General features: G+C 48.5%; 1 protein-coding gene across 1 annotated transcript; it reads left to right on the forward strand.

The window, feature by feature from the left end:
• Positions 1 to 896: 896 nt before the first annotated feature.
• On the forward strand, positions 897 to 21,355 carry LOC142902940 (uncharacterized). The gene is made up of 7 exons (XM_076048293.1): positions 897 to 1,164; positions 10,209 to 11,191; positions 13,461 to 13,512; positions 14,179 to 14,299; positions 15,757 to 15,899; positions 19,482 to 19,721; positions 19,980 to 21,355. The coding sequence occupies exons 1-7, from the start codon at positions 1,081 to 1,083 to the stop codon at positions 20,589 to 20,591; spliced, it is 2,235 nt and encodes a 744-aa protein (XP_075904408.1). The 5' UTR covers positions 897 to 1,080; the 3' UTR covers positions 20,592 to 21,355.
• The last annotated feature ends 866 nt before the right edge of the window (positions 21,356 to 22,221 follow it).

Raw genomic sequence — 22,221 nt, forward strand, 5'->3', positions numbered from 1 at the left:
GTGTCCCTTTGAAGCAATACTAAAAAAAAAAAAAAAAATCCTCAAGTGTGAAACAGTGATCCAATAAATGTTACACACACGCTTGTAGTTGCAATTCATTACAGAAGAGCGCAGTATTGAGGCAAAACGTTTGAAAGGTCCAAAAATGTTACTCTTTATGCCATCTAGTGGCAGAACCGAGAACAACCTGGTCTTGCAAGCCAAACACAAGTCACGTTCTCAGCATTTTCCCCCTCAGCCTCGGCTCTGCTGAGACGTACGTCTGAAATCACGACAATGTGGAAACTTTTTTTTTGTTGTTGGTGCCCTTAAAGTTTTGTCTGGATTTGAATTTGTTTCTATAAATCTGGTTTGCGTGTTAAGAGAGGAATTCATATCAGGGATCCCTGTCAGATGAATTTAATGAAGTTGCTGGGGTTGAGATAATTTTTGTAACCAACTAATTTATGTAACTAATGTATTTATCAAGTATTAAAACACTGACAATGATGTATGCATTAGTCTTTTAATCAATACTGCAGTAACATTTTAAGACTGACTACAATTAGTGAATGAGTTAATCATATTGATTGATATTATTCTGGCCTCCCCGAAAATCAAGACGAACTCATAAAGAAACAAAAACATATTATTATTATTATTATTATTATTATTATTATTATTATTATTATAAAGCACACAAAGATGTAACGAATGGCACAGTTTGATGTTTTTATTTATTTATTATTATTTAGAAATGTTTATTCTAATAACTGGCTCTGTTGGGTTGATTTAATTGAGGGGAAGACTATCTGGGCGCTGTGGGAACTTTGCCCCCCCTCCCCGACTCCCTCTTTTCTTTTGCAACACAATGAAGTTTCAAAATGACTATCACATGTGTAGGTGTTTCCTTCGGGCACATGCAACGACATGCAACACCGTGCCGAGGTCTGGTACCACCACCAGTGCTCCTGCTCCTGCTCCTGCCATGAACGATGGAAGCGCGCTCCCGATGCTTCAGGTGAATGAGAGGGGAAGCGGACGAGCGGGACACGGTTCACTGTGCGTCGCACCGGGAAGGAACAATTAACGCTAAAAAAAATGAGCCGCCTTTCGTCGCCCGCGGCGCATGTTTTGGCGACAGCGTATCTGATGACCTGCTTGACGGGATGCGTTGCACAGAAGGTAAGCTGACAGCTCGGAGCTGATATTATTTCACGAGCCTTGACCTCACCGAGCCCCGCAGAAGTGGCACGATCACTCGTCCTGCAGGAACCCCAGCGGTGCGGAACTGCGTTCGGAAGTCTCGCTATTTTGCAAACAGTCGCTCGTCGCTTAAGAAAGTGTGGCACCACAAACGAGTCCCCTTCTTTTTTTTCTCTTGGAAAGTTCGCGTCCCGGCATTCGGCGCACACGTGGTGCGTCATTGAAGCCGAGCGATAGTTTTTCTTTCTTTCTTTCTTTCTTTTTTTGTTTAATCTCAAATTTAACAACTGGTTTGACCGCGTTACTAGCGAGAAAATCCTGTTTTGTGCCTGCAGACAGAAAGCAGTAAATTGTCACATATAACAACGGGGGTTTGGGTGACTGTTTGGTAACAGCATGACGTTGCTGATTACATGTGTGTTTAAAAAAAACAAACAAACAAAAAAAACAAACCCAACGCCTTTGCTGCAGGGCTTAACTTTGGAGTTTGTCCCTTTACAAAATTCACCATTTTCTCCTAATTCTCAGAGCAATATCTGAGCTTTCTGTCATGCAACGCATGGTACACAAAGTCTTTAATATTGGGGATTTATCATTCATTAACTCAAATCACCAAGGAAAAGGTTGAGTTATAGATGTTATATTATAGAAATCTATTATATGATAGAAATACACACAGACTCTCTGCACCCTCCGGCGGCAATATTGCTTTACCAAATAATAGATGTTAGCAAATATAATCGAATTCCAGCCTCTTCACATTTTATCCCCCAGAGTTTTCAAAGGGATGTTTTGAAGGCACTGGCGTGTTTTGATCGAGCTGCTCTTCAGTGTTGGGTAGGAAGGCACGCAGAGTCCAAACTGCTGAAATGAGAACCACATTGAGTGCATGTAAACCTCGTGCTGAACGGCACCTCTCATCATCATCTTCGGAGGGAAATTGGCCGAGTGTTTGGCGGGTCGGGTGGCTCTGCGATCCAGCGGTTCCCTCTGATTGAAAAGCCAAAGACTTATTGGGGGACGTTGTTGATTGAATTTGGGGCACATTATTGTCATTGACTCGCACTTTGAAGCTGGGATGATGAAAGCACCTGCCAACCAATCAGGGGGGTTGTTGAAGGTGCTTTCGACTGGTTTTGCATTTGCCCGTCAGCCTTTTACAGTGGGTTTATTCTGCTTTACCTGACAAAGGATGATGGGGCTTGTTGACACTTGATCACCTTCCTGAAGAATGTGATGTAGTTGTCATGAGGATCCTCTCCGGTGCTTCTGTGGGTGTAGAATCGAGGGAGCTTGTGTCACATATCTTATTTATGATGCTGATGATGTTCATCATTGAAGTAAATGAAGTTTATTACACGTTGTTGGGTTTTTTCCTGTCTGCTGTGTATCGGCCTCGCATGTAAAATATTTGCATGTTGCATCGTTGAAAAGTTCTGTAAAAGCCCCTTGACCTTTGACATGGGACTTTTCACTTTTCCCCCGTGTTTGTGATATGAAACATAGGGAAAGTAGAGTGATGGATAAAAGTGAGGGGCTGTGACACTAGGAGAAGTTTGCACCTGCCAGGTGTCGTCCTCTTGCCCTGGTCAGAATCTCGGGGTCTTTGAAACGCCCGCTACAAAAAAAAAGCCTGTGGCTCTATATTGAACTGTGTGATTCTGCAGCTTGGGCTCCTCTGTGCATAGCGAGTTCACTATCTTTTGCGATTATCTGCCCGGAGAGACACGCTAAATGACGCCTTTGTCCTCTGCTCCACTTTTGTATTAAGTTTTTTTTTTTGTTTGAACAGCATAAACAAGCTTGGAATTTATTCCGTCCCCCCCACTAGAGGAAAAAAATGGGAAGCATTCAGTCCCGTCGCTTCAGTTTTGTGGACGGGGAGAGAGGATTTCATCTTTTGTTTTGCAGCTCTGCTCTCTCCTCAGAAAGGTTTCACTGGGGGGGGGGAGTCGACGTTCACGTCCAGCTTAACGAGTCATAGGGCTGCAGGTTTCCTTTTATTCTTCCACGGTAACGATGTGATATCAGAGACACGCACTGTCCGTCTGTCTGTCAGTCAGCAGATAAACAGGCCACAGTTTGTCAGGGAGCTGCAGCAACGGCACACGAGGGGGAGACGGAATGAATAGACCAGGAGTTCAGGACAGACAGAGAGAGAGAGAGAGAGAGAGAGAGAGAGAGCGCTGAATGGTGAGAGAGAGAGTGGAAGCTATCCTGTTGCACTTCCTGCCGTGTGTTTCTCAGAAGGAAACAGGCCATCGCTGGAGCTCTGGTGTCTTCAGAGATCTCACATGATGGAGATGTTACAAGTGTTTCCAAGTAATGATCTGTAAAAGACAGAATGCTCAGGTTTCACGTTTTTTTTTTTTAGAAAGGTGTTGTGGGGAAAAATGCCCATTGTGATGTCACAGAGGGACCACCATTATTAACATCGCAAGTGTGTGGAAGAGCCAACAAAAACTCGGTATTAGCAGGAGGCTGCAAACAGAGGGCTAATTATAGCGTTGACCCGAGCTGTAGAGAGTCCAGATCTAGATCTATCTAGATCTAGATAATTAATTGTGCAAGGCTGCCCTGAGGTGAAAAACAAATAATATAGGATCCATTAGTGATTTAAAAAAAAAAAAAAAAATCAACCAAAAAACCTGTTGGATTTGATAGTTCAGATTTTACAATGTTTGTCCTTCAAGTTTATACTTGCTTGCATGTAAACGATGAGTGCAATTTCAACCATGTGAAATGTCAGGGAGAATCCTGTTCACTCGTCACTGTCACTCTTAGTTGCAGAAGCTTTTTATTAAAGAAAAAAAATCCTGCAAAAACAAAACAAATGTGCATGAGATGAGTTGCACAAAGTTTCAGTTGCACCTGTGCAGGATCACACTGAGGTCTTGGTGGACTGACTTCCACAACTCTGATATGAATTTGAGATCAACTGGACCCCAGTTTTACTGATGTGTTGACTGCAGAGGAATCAAAACAGTCATCTTCAGCCAAACATTTCACCAGGCTGGATATTTAGTTTCTGGTGCATGCATGTGCCCAGGCAGGTCAGGATTTTTTTTTGTGGAAACCACAACTGGAAAATGTGCCTTGTCTGGTGTAGCCAATTAGGGAATGGGTTTGTTTTTTTGCCACCAATGATGGCGTAGTTGGAAACTCCGTGTCCATTTTCAACAGAGTTAATTTCAGCAGTAACACACTGAGTCAGTGTGGTGGGGGCCAGCCCGTCCCGTCACTGATGCACTTCTGAGGAACTTGTTAACACGGTGCCGAATCACATTCCCAAAGCTGGAAAACATCCCTTCAAAGTGGGGACAAGGCCAGCAATTTATGACGGCCCTTCAAAGGTTTAACAGCCTGCCGCCGCAGAAACGGAGACTCTATTTTTTTCTCCCTTTTTCCCCAATTGGAAATAAGTTAATGGTTCTTTTTCAGCCCAAACATGAAAGAAGGAGCGTGCGTCTGCACGTCCTGCACATCCTGTGGCATTTTTTCTGACATTCCACTCTAGGCTACTGTCAGGACATCAGGTTGGCACTCCGCATAGGAAGCCATCAGAAAATGCTCACCATGAGGCCCTTTGGTGATTTGCCGACGGTGCCTGCAGAGTTGAAAACAAACCAAAGTGCTGAGCTGGCGGTGGTGGCCCTGAGAAATGCCTGGGCCTAATCAGGACGCCACACCAGTTGTTTGTAAACTCACCCTGTCCTGAACCGGAGCCACTGACACGAGCCCACCAGGAGTGGCACTGACATCACAGGGCAGACATGTGATAAACTCTGGGCTCGAGTATCAGCGCTGGTCCACAGCTGTGCAGAATGACATCAAGCTGCTTCCTCTTTGTGGAGGGACAGCTGCGCAAAACATTGCACGGGGTGGCCCCTCGCTCTGACTCTCTAACTAATGCTGACAACTAGATTTTATTATTTTACTATATTTATTCTATCTATCTATTCTATTTTATTCTACCACCATTCTACTTCCAGATATTTTAAATTTCACATAGCAAAAGATTGCTGTACTCCAGAGGCCAAAAGACATTTCGTTGTAGAAGAAATCACTGCTGTGCTTTTTGTTTTTTTGAAATGACAAGAAAGAAAGTTTAGTCCAATCAAATCCAATATAACTCACAGACCTGACATGAGGCGCAAGACATTTATTTTTACAATTCGATATGTGGATCAATTTATCAACAGATGTCCGGGTTTGCGTTAAAGCAGATGATTGGATTTGAATCGGCGTGAATCTGTTTGACGTGCAGCACACTGCTCGATGAAAGTCTGTGTTTTGTTTTTTTTTTGTTTGTTTTGTTTTTCGCATCCCCTCTCCCTCGATACCGACATTGTTCCAGACCTGAGACATCGAGCCCGATTGTAAAAGCATCCCGAGTTCGCAGCTCCAGCGCCAGCAGCCTTGAAAGCAGTGTCACTTTTCTCCTCCAGTAAACAGCCCTGCTGAGGATTCCTGCCCCCTTTTGAGGGGCCCGCCTGCCTGTTTATGAGCCTGTGTGTGTGTGTGTGTGTGTGTGTGTGTGTGTGTGTGTGTGTGTGTGTGTGTGTGTGTGCGCGCACGTGTGTGTGCGTGCATGTGTGTGTGTGGTAACAGTAGTTCAGTGGGAGCCAGTTTGCAGGTTTGGGCTGCAAAAGATTTCACAGTCATGTTGTCGTCCTGGGTGGTTTGAAAAAAACAATCTGTCAGGTCTGATCGCTGAATAAGATCAAAAAAATCTGTTCATGTTGATTTGATTTTATGTTTTAAACATGATCAGATTTCCGTGTTTTTAATGCTTCAATTTGCCACACGTTTTTTTTTTTTTTTTTTTTAAACCCTTGATAATTCTGTGAAAACCTTCCTGTCTGCTGTGTTTTGGCGCTCCGGTCTGGTCTCTGCCTAAAACGGCACATTTGTCCGACCAATTCCACCATACTGTGAAAGACAATGGAAGAAAGCACCGATCGCTAATGGCCTCCATAAAAAAAGTAATTGCGCCAGCTCGACTCGGCGAGCCACTCGGCCAACTTTGACGGCAGCGGCTGTAATTGGGTGTTTCTGGAAGACGATCGGCGGGGATGGAAGTGGCTTTTGGAAGGATCGGATGGGAATGACCTGATTGGTTGACTTCCTTGTGTTTTTGAGGTATCATGCAAGGAAGCTTGTAGCCCCCCTCTGCTGTCACCGAGCCAGACTGGTTCCATTTAAGCAGCCATTGTCTGCGCGTTCTGCTGAAATGAAGCCCAATTAACGATTAAACTTTAGCCAAAGGGTTAAAGTTATAAAAAAAAAAAAAACTGCTGAGGGGGACTGACTGCTCGTGCTCAGAACTGCAGTTGGCACATTTATTCATTGAAATGATAGAGGGCCGCACGCAGGACGCAGCACCACCTTGTTATTTAAATACAAGGATGCATTGACACAAAGAGGAAAATTATAAAATAGGGGGGTGCAGTGTTTGTGTGTGTGTGTGGCCTCCTGGTAATGACAGCAGCGTTTCACTGAGCAAGTCATCTCGGACAATTATGTGCTCAGCTGATCCACTTCTGTCCGTCCGGAACCGCGGTCAGCGACACAACTGGGGCGCGGTGACCACTCGGCTCTTATGTAAACTCTGGTCTCGGGGGGCCCCCGCCGTCGTTATTAGCATCTCTTCATTAAAATATCATCCACCCACCTCGTTTGTGAAAGAGGACTCGTGCGCGTGAACGCACGCACTCACACACACACACACACACACACACACACAAAGGGGGAAAAAAAAGCGGGGCTCGGGGGGCACCATTGTTCCCGGCATGAGAAAAAAGGCATCCCTGAATAATTAGCGGCCTGCCAGCCCAGCGGCCTGTGATGTAACACAACTGAGATGTTTGGCATTATAAGAATGTCCCATTTCCAATTGGACACTGTGGCACTTTATGGGCCCTTTCATGTGTAGTCTAGCATGCAGGTCCTTCCCCGCTGGGGGACCTCCTGGCTGCCTCCACCCCGGTGGGAGAGACGGTGAATCCCCCGTCCTGACACACTTAGCAGGGTTCATCACAATGAAGGACCTGACCACTGAAATGTAGGGCTAATAAATGCCTTTTGGAAGGAAGTTGAAGAAATACCACCATCAAGTTTTGTGATTCCCAGTTGACGCTGGTGGTTGTGCATTCATTGTGTGTGTGCGTACACACATCCCTTTGCATTCAAACACCTGCTTGGCTTTATCCCTCTTTCTCTGCTTTTTGCGCCCCTGCTCTTGAATTTGTCACGTGATGACTGTCGCGTCTCGGTTGGGTTTGGTTGTGAGGTGAGGTGTGGGTGGGCCATCGGCGCTCTAGTTTGTAATTTAGCCCACGCTGACGTTAATACGGATGCTTTTGTGTTAGTCATTAGTCAAGGGCCCTCGCATGGCATGTCCTTCACGTTGGGCCTCTGTAATTTCATGCATTCATGCATTTCAAATGAAAACACTCTCTGACCAGTGAGCAGTCTTCTTCCTCCCCTTTTACTCCTCCTCCCTCTATATTGTGAAGTGGGATCCCCCCGCAAACACACACACACACACACACACACACACACACACACACACACACACACACACACACAACCACACACAACCCTCTCCGCCCCTTGTTGCGCAACCTGGCTCCAAAACAGTGGCGAACCCTAAATCGGCTTAGTTCCCTCTAACCTCGGGAGGAATGGCATTTGGCCCGTTCAAATGTCATCCGTGTAATTCTTTGCAGCAGCGCCGTTCATTTCTTGTAACGTCTGCCGAGTGCGAGTGCGAGTCCTAGCACGTCGCCGTGCACCCATGTTAATGCTTCCCAAAAGGTCAGGCAGGAAGGGGAAAAGGGAAAAAAAAACACACTGTACGGGATGTAATAATTAAGCTAGGCCAGACACGCAGGAGCGGGAAGCGACCACTCCGAGCTGCTTTGGATTACGAAATGGCAACAAAATCAATCAATCAATCAATCAATCAATCAAACAAACAATCGATTGATTCATCAAGCCACTTTTTTAAAAAAAACAAAAAGCTAAATCGTATTCAGATGCGTCTCAAAGCACTTTGCACAATTACAGAGAGAAGCACTCATCCCTCCAAAGCAGCATGTAGTGACAGTGGCCAGGAAAACCCTCTGCAGTGGGAAGAAACCTCAAAGAACCCCGACTCTGGATGCTGGACTTCAGCTTTAACTGGTTGGGGTAAAAAGGAAACACACAAAATGAAGAGATACAGATGAGTTCATAGTGGCAGAAAGACCACAGTGAGTTACAGGGGAGATACACAGAGAACCTCAGAATGCGAGTCAGTGATTAGTCTATCCTTCAGACCAATGGGTATGGTTGGATGTGGTAAAAATAATAATGTTGAGGCAAGATGAATGTCGGCTGTCTGTAGGTTCCAGTCGCAGTCAGCCTTCTCCATCTTCTTCTCCATCAATGTTTTTGATATCAGAAGATACTGGAAGTATTCATTCATTCGATTCGGAAGCCAAACAACTAAGTCCCCTGCTTAATTGCCTTGTTACTTGCACCCAAGGGAGTGAAGGCTAAAAAAACTACCCTGTTTGCTTTCCTCTCACTGCCACCACCACCCACTATCAGCCGGTAGTTACACTGATCCCGCTGCCGTCTTTGCCCTCCGTGACCCTGCATGTGTCTGTAATATGCTGTGACCGGCCAGTGAGACTTTCTCAGCTGTATCAACTCTGGGGAGGCGCTTTGGTGTTTTGATCCTCGCCGCGGGTGCCGTACGAACAAGTCTCCTCTACCAAGCCCTGTTTTGAAAATTACTCGTACATTACTCAAAATGCACCGGCCCAAAGAATGCCTCTGATAAACGCTTTCAGATGGGGACGGATAGAATCAAAGTGGCCCGACTAAGCCCCACAGACTGTGGTTCCTCTCCGCTATCTTCGCTGCACTCTCAGGCTGATCTCTTGTCCACTTTTGCCCTAGGGTGTTGGTTCGTTAGCTGTCTGAGTTGTCGGGGGGGGTCTACCAGTCTGGGTCATTCCCACCGTCCAGAACAAAAGCCCTAGCGGTAAAGCTCATAAACGCACTGCTCCCCTACAAAGGTCTGGTCCTCGACTCTGTCCCAGCCACACATCTGCCTCCACTTAGGCCCCGAGGTCCCCCATGCATCCCCACACACCTGGGAAGAATTACAGCCAGCATGTTTGAAGAAATACCCTCCTGAGGGTTACCCAAGCAGGCGGAGAGAACACAGGACTTTGATATGAAGGCAGAAACTGCGGGGTTGAATAGTTCATTTTGGGGCTGGTTTATGTCTGCGTGTAATCAGACCACAAGTGGAGTGTATTATTTGCTGATAGGCGCCTTTGCTTGGCCGGTGCCTTTCACTTGGGGAGCCTTAATTGCCTGGTGGACACTTAGTGAATATTCAACTCGCCTCAGAATTTAAGGAAGGAGAAATGTAATACTGATCCCCTGCAAGCATGTGCGCCCAGCTCTACCTGCGTGAGTCACGCTAATTGTCAGGCAGAGTCGAGCACTCAAAAGCAACTTTCCACTTCCATCAGGGAACATGACTACAGTTGAAGTTGAGTTATTTGCTGCCGCTTCTTCCTGCATCTGAAGGCTAACGTGAAGGTCAGTGGCTAATTGCGCTTCTACAGCCTTCAATGTCATTTTTGATGCATCATCAATATGGTCCTCATGGAGGATACGACGTGTCCGTCTCTGAGCTGTGTGAATACTAGTTCTCTGCATGCTTCTCTCATTGTGAATGAACTTTGCACACTTATGCACTAAGTATTAAGTTCTTTAGTCCAGGGGTATGTGCGTACTGAAGTCTACAAATGTGTGGAATGCCTACTCGTAACAGAAATCAAAAGTGCTTTGCGTTTGTCCCCAGTTCTTGGGACTTAATTGGACTTTTCAAGTCCTCCAACAATAGCTGCTTCCAAACAAACAAATGAACAAAGGGAGCTGTGAGCCGTGATTAGGGCGTCTTAAAAGCAGGTGTCCCAACTGGGAACATGGCTAACGTAATGTGATTCACGTTGCAGGTGTACTTTGACTGCGGTGCCAAGGTGGACGTGGTGGACGCCCAAGGCCTGATCCTGTCCCCCGGCTTTCCTTACAACTACTCGTCGGGGACGCACTGTGTCTGGCAATTCTTTGTGCCTGTCAATTACCAGCTCATACTGGAAATATTTGACTTTGACGTGTTTGAAAGACACAACTCCGCTGCCCCGTATTCGGCCGCAACCTCTAACTTTGACGAAGTGGAGAGGGCCGAAGAGGCGACCGCCGCCCCTCGGAGCTCGGCGGCCGACAAAGCCTCAGCAGCCAGCGCTCCGGCGTTTGTAGGGGATGATCCGAGAACTCGGCAGCCCTCCCAAAACGGTGAGGTCAAGCAAGTGGTGGTGCAGGAAGTGTCCACAAAGATGGAGATTGCCAAGGTCTCAAACTCTGCCAAGAGATCTGCAGATGTGTCATCGGGCCTGTCGCCACCTCCTCCACCACCGCAGCCACCTTCCTCTCTTCTCTTGCAGCCTGGCAACTCGGCCTCTTCATCCCACCTCAGGGGGGAACTCTATCCTAGTTCCAACCCAAGTGCTCTAAAAGAGGAGACCACCCTTCCGTCAGTGCACTCCTCCACCGCTGCCCCAGAGGCAGAGAGCTCCGGAACTCAACACTCTGTGGTGGACGCCTGTCCGCACGACGTCCTCTACATCTCGGACCTCATCACCTTCTCCTCGCGCTTCTGTGGCTCCAACCGGCCTCCCAGCAGTCAGCTGGTTTTCGGCTCCAGCCAGGAGATGGTGGAGGTCATCATGGAGCTGATCACCACCACGCACTGGGGCCGCGGCTTCGCCCTTCTCTTCCAGTACCACAACCTGACTGAGGCAGGAGGACAGCTGCACACTGCCGTTGCCGCCGCCGCCGCCACTCCCAGCGCCAACAAAATAGACTCTGTGCTGGCTGCTGTGAGTGGAGCCGCGTTCTTCGCGATGATACTTGCAACTGCCCTCTGCGTGATTTTCAGGTAATGGCTGGGAGCAGCAGACTGAAATGCACAAATGACACCCCAACAAAATGTCACTGTGAAATTTACCTCTGTTAGTTGATTAATTCTGGTGATCTTTCCACCGCCTAAGTCTGTTATTTAGTAAGCATATTTTATTCTCATCACTTGCCAAATATTCTGCATTTTTTATTAGCACTTTTGCGGCTGTCAGTCACTAACACGATAAAGACGATAAAAACATTAACAGAATACTGTGACTAGAAAGCGTGCCATGCACTTGCGCTAGTTTTTGTTTTTCCGGCTTTCAATTTTGACAGTTCAACATAACCTTTAGCGTGTTGAATCTGAGCCACAAGCAGAGTCCTCAGTGTGTAATGTCTTTTTCTTCACACACTGCACCAGGTGACAAACAGACCGCCTGGGACGTTGTGCTAACAGGCTGATAGTGACTGCAAACAAGGCAGCTTTAGCTAGTTAGCAGTTACATCTGCAGAGCGTATGAGCTGCTCGATCTCTGCCAAGCAGTCTGCAGGTCCATATGTCTGGCCCCGCTTCTCCTCCAAGCACAAATAATCTGCCTTGTTAGCATTGTTGCTAGTAAACAGACCTGCCTCAGCGCTTCTAAATGGATCTTTATTGACAACTGTCAGTAAGGGCCATTTTTTTCACACAAATACTGAGGAAATGAACTGTGAGGTTTTGCTTATGAATATCTGACCTGTGTGGTGTGAGTTTGAGCCAGTGCAGTGCTGAGCTCGTCCAGCTGCAGATGGCATGTTGTGTTTTCCACCTCTTGTTTGAAATGCAAGCTCTCAAAAATCCTCGGCAGACGTTCCCCTGAGAATATTCACAAGTCTTTGAAATTTTCTCTCACGCATAAAAAAAAAAAAAAAAAAACCCAAGCCGTTCGAACGCTAAATGCCCACACACACTTTTGCACGTACACGTCCGGGACCTGTGTCATGTTGACTCAGCTTGAGGTCTCGGTCCCTGATGTGGTGACCCCGGGCAGATTAGCTGGGTTTGGCTGCGGCCGCGCGGCCCCCTTGATGTGGCGCGCTCTCTTACCATAGACACCGGGGCATTCAAGGTACCGCACCTGGCATCCATTCCAGCGAAAACAGAGGCCGAATGAGAGCCAGTGGGCGGAGGGACGGGGGCGAGGAGGTGGGCGGGCTACCAAAAAATCCCATTGCGTGTTTGGATCCGGCTGCGCTGTCAGTCAATCAAAGGGTGTAATTTACAAATGTACAGGCTGTTCCCTCCCAGCGGGAGAGCCAGGCACAAGTTTAGGGCTTAATCTCAGAGGTTTGTAACACTATACGTTCTGACGGGGTGCCAGAGACGGAGAAGCGAGTCAAAATCCGGGAAGGTTCCGCGTTTACGTACGTCAGCTCTCGGCGTGAAGCTCGCCGTGTAGAAAACACCCCCGGTTTAATATGATTTGTGCTAATTTCAGACGCAGCTCTGGCGTCTGCAGCTCATCTGTTAACTCGGCAGGTTCTCACTGTTAACGACGGGGAAGTTGGAAACACATGTTCAATAAAAAAACAAAAAAAAACAAAACGGCGCAATTAGCAAGAACAACAAGACGAGTCATGCAGAAGCCAGGGAAATGCCTCCAACGAGTTTGCGAGAAATCGATGGAAAAAACAAGGAGCCGCTGCCGAGCGGCACTCAGATTAATTCCAGTGGCTCCCCTCTCTCGGAAAACAGCCAAAAGGTTGACCAGGGGCGCGGCAGGGGGTCGACCCCGGTTGACCGTTGACTGCTAATGAACTCATTCAGCTGTAAGAGTAATTTTTTTTTTTTTTTTTTTTTAATAAGAGGCTACTCACTCACAGTCCTTCTGCACGCCTGGTTGGTTTTGCGCAGGGACCGCAGCGCTTTCATACCTCTTCCCATCTTTTGGTAGGACAATTTTCTAGTGCGGGAACAGTAGCCTTGTGGAGGTCTGCTGCTGCTGCTGCTGCTGCTGCTGCTGCTGCTGCGGTGCGTCTCCAAGACAGCAGCAACATCACAGCAACTACCATTGTAGAATCAATATACTCGGACTGGAGGGGAGTGGTTTGTGAAGGCGAGACTGTGCTGCATCTTCAACTGTGTGTGTTCATCTAATCCACGCAGCTCACACTGTTGTCCACTGGTGACCGCGGGTGTGTCGCAGCCATGCAGTGCGAATTCTTCCTTTCAGGGAACCATTTGTCTGCAATTTACACTAAACCAATTCAGATGCTCGCTTCTCCTGTTTTCCTCTGTTCTGTGTTGATGTTTTCTTCCTCCCCAGGCCCAAACTGTGTCCGAAGAGAGCCGGCTCCTGTGCGTCCAGCAACTCTGAGGTAGCGACCGACTGACACCTCTCTGTCCTTCTCGGCACGTCGCCACCTCGTCCCCTAGTGCCCTCCCTTGGCTCTGTCAGAGCTTTTTGAAAGCACAGCTTTGTCCGGAATCACTGGACTTGTCTCTTAATATCTTTTGCCACCTGAAGCGGGCGGCCTATTGTGCCCGGCTAGGCCACCCTCAGCTCCCTCCAGATCAGGGTTCAAATCAGGATACCTGCTTTGGAAGCAACGCCGGTGGTGAAGCGTTTGATTTTGATTTGATATTTATATATATATATTTTTTCTATTGTTTTTTTTTTTTTGTCGTTGATTTCTCTCTGCAGGTTTTTAAAGAGCTCTGTGACGCCAGAATGATTGCAATTAGCAAATTAACTCCAGATGTAATTAAGTGCATCACAGAGATGCCTGCCAGTGGTTTCTCAGTGTGAGAGAACTGGAAATCGTCAGTTTCCCCACTACCCCATAAAATGATCAACTGAGTCACTCGCCAGGTTTCAATCAAAGACTTATACAAAACTATTTTGGAAATGTCACCTCAGCATAATTGCAAACTTGCTACTCCAGAAAACGAGCGTTTTCTCGTGCCTGCTGCCGCCTGGTTGAATCCTCTAACCTTTTTTTTTTAAACCCCCTCACCGAGTTTGCTGTGCGCTGACGTTGCAGGCGCCGGAGGAGGTTCCGAGCGGCAGGGCCGAGGTCAGCGAGCTGCAGCTGATGGCCGACAACCACAGCAGCCTGGAGGTGACGGCGGAGCAGGAGCACAGCACGCGGCTGCCGCACGCAGGTTCGCAGCGCAGAAACTCACAAAGGCGCCGCGGTGCAAAGCACATCGGGTGTTTCAAAAATGTTTTCATTTTGCACCACGTTACAGCAAAAAAAAAAAAAAATGTTTTTCTTTTAAAATCAGGCGACTTCACAACACTGGATATCGTTAGATTTTGGATTTCTGTTTGTGCAACCTGTCAGGACTTGTTAATTAGGAATGATAATAACACCTTTTGCAATATGACCTATTCATTTTTTTTTCCCAGCCGAGCCTCAATTTTCGATAAAAATCTCCTTGTGCTATTTAAAAAAAAAACAAAACAAAACAGTGGAGCCTCTAAGTTCCTTAATCTAGCCAGCGACCCCCCCCCCCCCCCCCCTTCTTTAAAAAACAGTCCGGGGGGGCTGGGGGCCGCTTTCCCTGGAAATTTCAATAAATTTGCCAAAGCTTTCTTTGAAAGGGGCAAACAGGAAATTTTTCTTGCCTTATTGGAGAAGGTTTTTTTCTTTTTATTCTTGTGTGTTCTTCCAGTAAAATTGTACCTAATACTTGCAAGCCCTCGCAAAACTGGCCAATTTCTATTGTTTTAGAAGGATGTGGTATTAAATGACTCTGAATGAAAGGGAAACGGTCTGAGGAGGAGGCCTGCGGCTCGCTTCAGAGGACCTTTCAATGAAAAAGAAAAATGCATTAGTCCCGGAGAAACACACAGACTTGATCCTGAAACAATCCAAAGGCCCCTCGCTCTGCCTCTCTCTCTCTCTCTCTCTCACTCTCTCTCTCAGTGGGACTCAGAGATTTGTGGGTTGTGGCATTTTAACCCACAAAGCAGTCTGGGAGCAGCTTGAACAACAGGAGAGTACAGTCGCCTCTCTGTGTGCGCGCCTCACTCTCGGTGTTCAGGCCTTTGCACCAAAACACGGCTTACTAGAAACGCCGCGGCGCCGCTCCGCACGTTCTTCTTCCTGCCTCTTGCACGAATTGCAGCGCGTCTTCGTCAATATCGTTTTCCTTTAGAAAATAAATAGGGGGGTGGGGGGGGGAATTGCCGTGCTGAAAAGTGTTTTGTCTGGGCTTGTCGCACCGTCCATCGACTCTGCAGTGTTATTAAAAAAAAAATCACTGACATTCACTGAAATCCCTGCAAAAATTGAATACAAATAAATCTTTTTATAAATGGAGAAAATAATTTTAAATAATTCTGCCCTCCTGCTAGAAGCAAAGGGAACTTTTGCAAAGGGCGAACCAAAGCAACTGGAGAGGATATGGTCACTAACCAGCCCCTTGTGACATCGCAAAGTGCTGACTTCCATGAGTGTTTCTGGCCAGCGCGCTCTGGAGCCGAGAGAAGAAGTGACGGTCGGACTTCCTTTGGGGTTCCGTCACAGGACAGAGATGCGGCTCACTGATGATGTCATCGACATGAGACGCTGCCCTCGTGCCCTCGCTAATACTGCGACTGTCTGTCTGTGCAGCGGGCGCCGGTGGCGACGTGTCCCAGGATGCGGAGGTGGACCTCTCCTCCAGCGGCCTGACCGAGCTGGACCTGGGCGCTGATGAGGTCTTCCTGGTGTCTTCGCCCTCCAGCCCCAGCAGGCTGCCCTTCTGCCCTCACACCGTAAGGCCCCCCATCTCATCACTTGTAGTGCATTTGCATCTTTGTTGGTGATGTTTCTTTCAGGAATTTTGCTGTCAAAATCCGAGTTAAAGTCCTCCAGGGGCAGAAGGTGTGAACGTCCTGCTGAGAGGTGAAGCAGAGTCTTTGCAGAAAAAGGACTCGGGGCACAAAACTGATCAAACTTTGGGATCCTGTTTAACACCCTGTCAGATTAACACCCGGTCGATGAGAAAAGTGTCCAGTTTCCTGACATCGGCGTGCTTAGCCCTCTGTTTACAGCCTCCTGCTGGATGAAGGTGACGCCATGCGGCATCTTCCACCTGTTTGGGAGAGGCGTTGAAAATGTGGTCTGATGTGGCGCAGCCAACACATGAGTGGGGGGTGGGGTCACTGACCAGGAGGGAGATGTCATTGAGGCCCTTTGTGACATCACAAGCGGCTGCTCTCTGGAGCGGTGCGCCTCAGCGTGCAGCGTGTCAACTTCTAATGAGTCCTGTTTCTTTGGAGTTCACTGACGGGCTGAAGACGAGTTGTTGATAGAAAGTTGTTGGGGTTGCAGTTGTTTTTTTTGTACTTTAGAGAACTTCCTCCTCCAAACTGAGGGCAAGTAACAAAAAAAAGAAAAAACCTGCTGGCCGCCGTTCACTTCTTCACACTGCGCTGCCAGAAAGATTTGAAAGCAGCAGCAGCAGCAGCAGCAGCAGCAGCAGCAGCAGCAGCAGCAGCTTTCTAGAGGAGGTTAAAATAACGTCAGGTTAATTTCAAGGATGAACCCTCTCCACTCCGCTCTGCCCGGGGGTGGAGGTCAGAGGTCACGAGTCCGGCTGGGGTCGACCCTGCGGTGTGACCCCGAAACTGTGAAACCCAGCGGAACATGTTGACGATGAAGATAATCAGAGGAGATGGTTGAAGCGCCGAGGAAGAAGCAAGTGTGTGTGTGTGTCTGTGTGTGTGTGTGTGTGTGTGTGTGTGTGTGTGTGTTTTTCCTCTGCTCTCTTTTGTACAAGAGTTGGCATCAAACAGGCCTGGCAGCTTTTTGAAGGACTGGCAGCTTTTCTGCAGCCTGGGCTAATGGAGTATTATCTCCAGAGCCAGATTCCCAGCTCCAATTGTGTGTGTGTGTGTGTGTGTGTGTGTGTGTGTGTGTGTGTGTGTGTGTGTGTGTGTGTGTGTGTGTGTGTGTGACATGCAAGCTTTGGCACACAGTGTGTGGTCCGCCTGTGTGTGTGTGTGTGTCCTGGATGCAGACGTCCGTGTAAATAATGTTTGCAAAATTGCTGCTTGACCTGAAAGCAGCTGAGGTCTCCTGGGGGGGGGGGGGGGGGGGGGGGGGATGCCAAATTCATCGTCTCGCCGCCGTCGTCAGGTGAACTTCTGGGTTTTTTGTTTTGGCAGTTTTTTTTTTTCCGTTGTTTTGTTTTGTTCCGTGCCAGACGCTCCCAAATATTTACACACAAATTAAGGCGTGAATACTGCTTTTATTTCGCAGACATAGAATTCTAAACCTGGTCGTTCTTGTTAACCCGCTTCATTTTATTTCTTTAAAAAAAAAAAAAAAAAAAAAGTTTATTCTATTTTTTTCTTGCAATTCTTGCTTGTGTCGTCCGTCTCTTTGGATGAAGTGTCGGCTCAGTGAAATTGTGCGATTGTGGGTCAGTCGCCGCATTTGAAGCCGGTTGATTTTGTTCTTTTTTTTTTTTTTTTTTTTTCTTCTCCATCTCGTGTGTCAAAATCCTAAAGTTGCCATTGTGCTCTCGGGGGCTTTAATGGACCAAAAGAACATTTTATTAAACCCCCTCCCCCCCACTGCAAACCCCCACACCCCCCACACCGCCACCCCCTCCCCTCCGGCTAATTCTTGTCTAGACAAAGCTAGTTTGCAAGTGACTCTGTGTAAAGGATTATCCCCACTAGTTCCCTGTCTGTTTGGGCAACCCCGAAAAACTCCCTCACCCACCTCCCTCCCCCCTCCCCCCCACCTCCTTCTCACCCAAATCTCCCCCCACCCCCGGGCTGCAGCTGACATCCGCCGCAGCCTCACCTGCTTCCCTGGACGCCGCCAACACAGCTGACACGCACACAACACCAGTCATTTGTGTGAGATCCCTCCAAAGCCCCACAACAGACTTAATGTACTTAATAAATAATCATTGAGGCTGGTATGTGAGACACACTCGCACTCACTCACTCACTCGCGCACGCACACACACACACACACACACACACACACACACACTGTTGGTGCCGGCTGAGTGTGTGTGTGTGTGTGTGTGTGTGTGTGTGTGTGTGTGTGTGTGTGTGTGTGTGTGTGTGTGTGTGACTGAGCCAGGCCGAGCTAATCAGCGCAGATCCTTCTCGTTAATCCATCAATGTGTTGCTGCACAAACCGCAACCTGCAGCGGAGGCACTGCGCCGTGCTGCACACTCGTGTTGCAGTACTGCAGAGTGGTCTTGAGCTCCAGGCCGCTTCTCAAGGGTCTCTGTCTCGTCTCGGACTCGGAGACATTTTCACTCCTCCCTGTTTTGGTCTGGGACTGGACGGACTCGGGATCGTTGATCCAGACTCAGCCAACACTGTTACGACACGATAATAACAGAAAAGAATCCAGCTGCTGCTGCTGTTTTACGCTGTGTTTGTGACATCCTGCCCAAGGATTCCTTGCTCATTTATTGCTTAATTTCATGAGGCAAAGTTGTTCTTTAGCACGTGGTTCAGCATAGTTGGCAAAGCAAACAAAATGTTAAGAACATAATGAAAAGATGCCTTGCTAAAACGAGATGTTGCTGTTTGATTTAGAAGCAAACTTGAATTGGTTGTTTTTTCTGTTTTGTTGTTATTCTTCTTTGATAAATAAAGTCTTGATCATGTCTTGGTCTCGGTGCGTGCGGTCTTGACTGTCACGCGTGCAGCCGCCGCTCGTTTCCTCAGATGAGTTGAAGTTGCAACTTTGAAGGTGTTGGTTTTCACCCGTCATGACCCTGCAGGTGTTTGCTGCGGGTTTGTTGTTTCCACCAGGAGATGCGTGCGCTGGCCGGCCAGTCGGTAGCAAGCGTCCTGTTCCTGTTCAGGTCAGCGACCATCGCGGCCGCAGTTGAGTGCTCCAGCATAATGCCGCCTCTGATGTGTGAGCTATTTATGTTGCGCGCTCGTCTTTGCTCTTAATTAGTTTGTTTATCCTCTCTGGGCCACTCTGGGCTCTGAGTTTTTGGGTGGCCGCGATTTTCTTTGATACCACCCACTTGTTTGGTATGAATGAGAGAATTGTCGTCTCTCATTCATACCAAACCAAACAAACTTGCTGGGAGTTTGTTTGGTTTGAAAAATTCAGCGTTTTTGTTTTCTGGTTAAACCCTGAAGGCTGAATGATATCGGTAACATCCATCCTAAGGTTGGTATCGCCGTCCATACCGGCTGGACAGGATCGATACCTGTCGGTTCAATCTTGGCTGATACGTTAGTGACAGTTCAGTGACCGCACCCCCTCAGCCAGGTGTGTTTTTGTCCCCTTCCAAACAAGTTTTTTTGGGTCCAGTCCCAGTCTACTCATTCATCATTTCACCCTGTTATTTGTTTTTTTCCAGCAGCGAGAGCGGTTCCTGCGACACAGCGACACCGGCCCCGGCCCGGCGGGCGACTGGCCTTCGTCCCCCGACTCGGTCTCGCCCAGCAGCTCCAGGTCGGCGGCCGAGGGCGGGGGCAGCGCCCGGCCGAGGGCGTGGAGCGTCCGCACCTTCCAGGACTTCCTCCCGCCGCTGCCGCAGCTGCACAGGAAGTGGTGCAGCTGGAACTCCACCAGTCCCTTCACCAAGCTGGTGGACAGCGTCAGTACCAGAACCTCCCAACCTTCCCTCCTTCATCTGTCACACTCGGCTGAAGCTGCTGCGAGCGTAGCGGCGACCTCGTCTCTAGTCGCTGCGTTTCCATGACAGTTTTTCCTAAAATGAAAGTGGGGGGGAGGGAAGTCTATAAAAATAGAACTAAATGGGGTTCATGCAAAGAAAAAGAAATAATGATAAAAATAATAATTCTAGGTTTTTCTTCACCGTTGTTTGACCTCACCTCTTCCTCCCGTCGTCCAGGCTCCGCCCAGTTTGGCGGCCGACTGCAGAGCAGGCGATGCAAAGGTTTTCTCCGACGTCCACCTGGAGGCCAAGTCGGACCGCAGCGCCGTCTCCGAGTCGGCCGGCAGCAGCGCCTCCTACCCGCTCACCCAGTCGGCGCAGCGGCAGCGCCGCCTCAACTCCGTCAGCAACCTGCGGCGTTCCCGCTTCACGCCGCCCTGCTTCGGCCTGCTGGCCGACCCGCCGCAGGGCTGCGGCCCCGAGCCGGGCCCCTGCCTGCCCTCCTCCTCCTCCTCCTCCTCCTCGGCCGCCGCCAGCCAGTGTGTCATGGAGGGCGAGCACGTGAGCGTGCCCGTGTTCGCCATCTCTGAGGAGGAGGACCGGCAGCCGCTGGTGGCCTCCGAGCACCTGGAGCAGCCCAACGGCCACGCGGCCAGGGCCACGCACAGGCCCGAGGCCAAGAGACCCGCCGCCGACTGCGGCCCCGGCAGGTGGAGGCCGTGGGGGAGCCAGGCGTCGGGGGGCGTGCTGCCCTCCGCCGCCCTCTACCCACCGGAGGCAGTAGTGAGCGCCGGCGAGCCGCCGTTCATCCGCTCGGCGCCGCTCTGCAGCGTGACCAACCGCGTGTGACTGGACGGGCTTGAGAGGCTTCGAAGGTGTGACGTCCTGCCGCTCCATGAAAAATATATATAAATATGAAAATATAAATATGCATAATATAACCTATTTCTACAATCTTGCTTTTATAAAATTATTATTTTCCCATATCGTAGCCTTCAGCTGGTACATATATGATCCTAGTTTTTTCTACTTTTTATAAAGCTGACAAAAGCAAAAACAGAGAAACATGCTGCTCGCCGCCCGGCCACAGTGCTGACGGCTTATGTGTTTGAAAAAATAAATAAATAAAAAACTGAACTTTTTCACATGCTAAGGACTCACAAACAACTCCTAGAGTGCTTTTAAAAAAAAAAAAAAAAAAACCCTGACTAGATTGATGCCAGTCAGCACAACGCTAGCGAGCCCAGGCGCTGCACTCTGCCTCCACCTCATCATTTCCCGGTCAATTCTGCAGCAGCTTTTTTTTTTAATTTTCTTTAGGACAGAAGCATGAAATGATCATTCAAAAGTTTCCCTGCGGTTCACAGACTTTGTACATATTTCTTTGTTTTGCTACAGCGTGTACATACACATGGTGTACTCTGAATACTCATACCGGGTCATAAAAAGGGAAATAAAATTGACTGCGTAGCTGTGTAGAATAATAATAAAATAATATTATTGATAATAATAGAGGAGTAGCCAACACGACAGTATTTAACTTGAGTTCTGAATTATTGTAAAGTTTTAAATAAAGGTGATGTCATTTACACACAGAGTTGTTGATTTGATACCTGGTGTCACACAGTCGGCTTCTCGAACGCCCTCGCTTTGCATTGTGGGGCGGCGGGACAGCATCAGCTTTCCAAGCCAAGGGGTGGTGCTAGTGAACAGCGCCGAAGTGAGGAGCGTCCCCTCCTTGTTTCAGAAGAAAGACACCCGCCAAGCAAAGTGCAGACGAACCAACAAAAAGCTGAACAGATTCCACTGAATGCTGAGTAATTATTTTGACTTTAATAAAAAACTTCATCAGTCACTGAGTAACTGCGCTTGAATGAATTATGGCTAAATTCAAGTAGAGCTGTCCTGGTGCTGGCCCGGCCCATTATTCATTCACACTGGTGGTGGTGGAGCTCCATGTGTAGCCACAGCTGCCTTTGGGGGGCGGGGGACGGGGGGGCAAACTTGTGGAAGCCTGGCAGCCAACCTGCCCCTCCAACCACCACCCACTCACATTGGTAGGAGGCAGTGTGAGTGGATGGTGGGTGGCGGGTGGTGGTTGGAGGGGGCAGACTTACGGAAGCCTGGCAGCCAACCTGCCCCTCCTCCGACCACCACCCACTATCCACTCACATTGGTAGGAGGCAGTGTGAGCTCACTGGACAACCCGCTCTATCTCCTGAGTCACAGTGGCCGGGTAAACCCAGGTCACCCACAACACAACGCAAGCAACAGTTTAGTCCACTGAGCTCTACACTCCTCTTAATTGAGGACTGTAGAGGTACACAAGTTCCTCAGTCATGCGTAGAATAGGCACAAATTATTGGTAAATTCCAGAATTAGGGTCCCTAGTGGTCGGCCTAGACGGCCTAGTGGTCAGCAACTCTGACTCCCAACCAGGAGATCACAGGATCAAATCTCAGTGCGGACCAGAGCCACA

Source organism: Nelusetta ayraudi, unplaced genomic scaffold, assembly GCF_046127955.1.
Source record: "Nelusetta ayraudi isolate G7.1 ecotype Tasmania unplaced genomic scaffold, CSIRO-AGI_Nayr_v1 ptg000098l, whole genome shotgun sequence".
In the NCBI taxonomy this organism is placed as follows: Eukaryota; Metazoa; Chordata; class Actinopteri; order Tetraodontiformes; family Monacanthidae; genus Nelusetta; species Nelusetta ayraudi.

Excerpts from the sequence above, each read along its gene's own strand:
- LOC142902940 (XM_076048293.1), top strand. The coding sequence starts at position 1,081 with ATGAGCCGCCTTTCGTCGCCCGCGGCGCATGTTTTGGCGACAGCGTAT. Across the intron at positions 13,513-14,178 it reads GTGCGTCCAGCAACTCTGAG|GCGCCGGAGGAGGTTCCGAG; the intron begins GTAGCGACCGAC and ends CTGACGTTGCAG. Across the intron at positions 14,300-15,756 it reads CACGCGGCTGCCGCACGCAG|CGGGCGCCGGTGGCGACGTG; the intron begins GTTCGCAGCGCA and ends CTGTCTGTGCAG.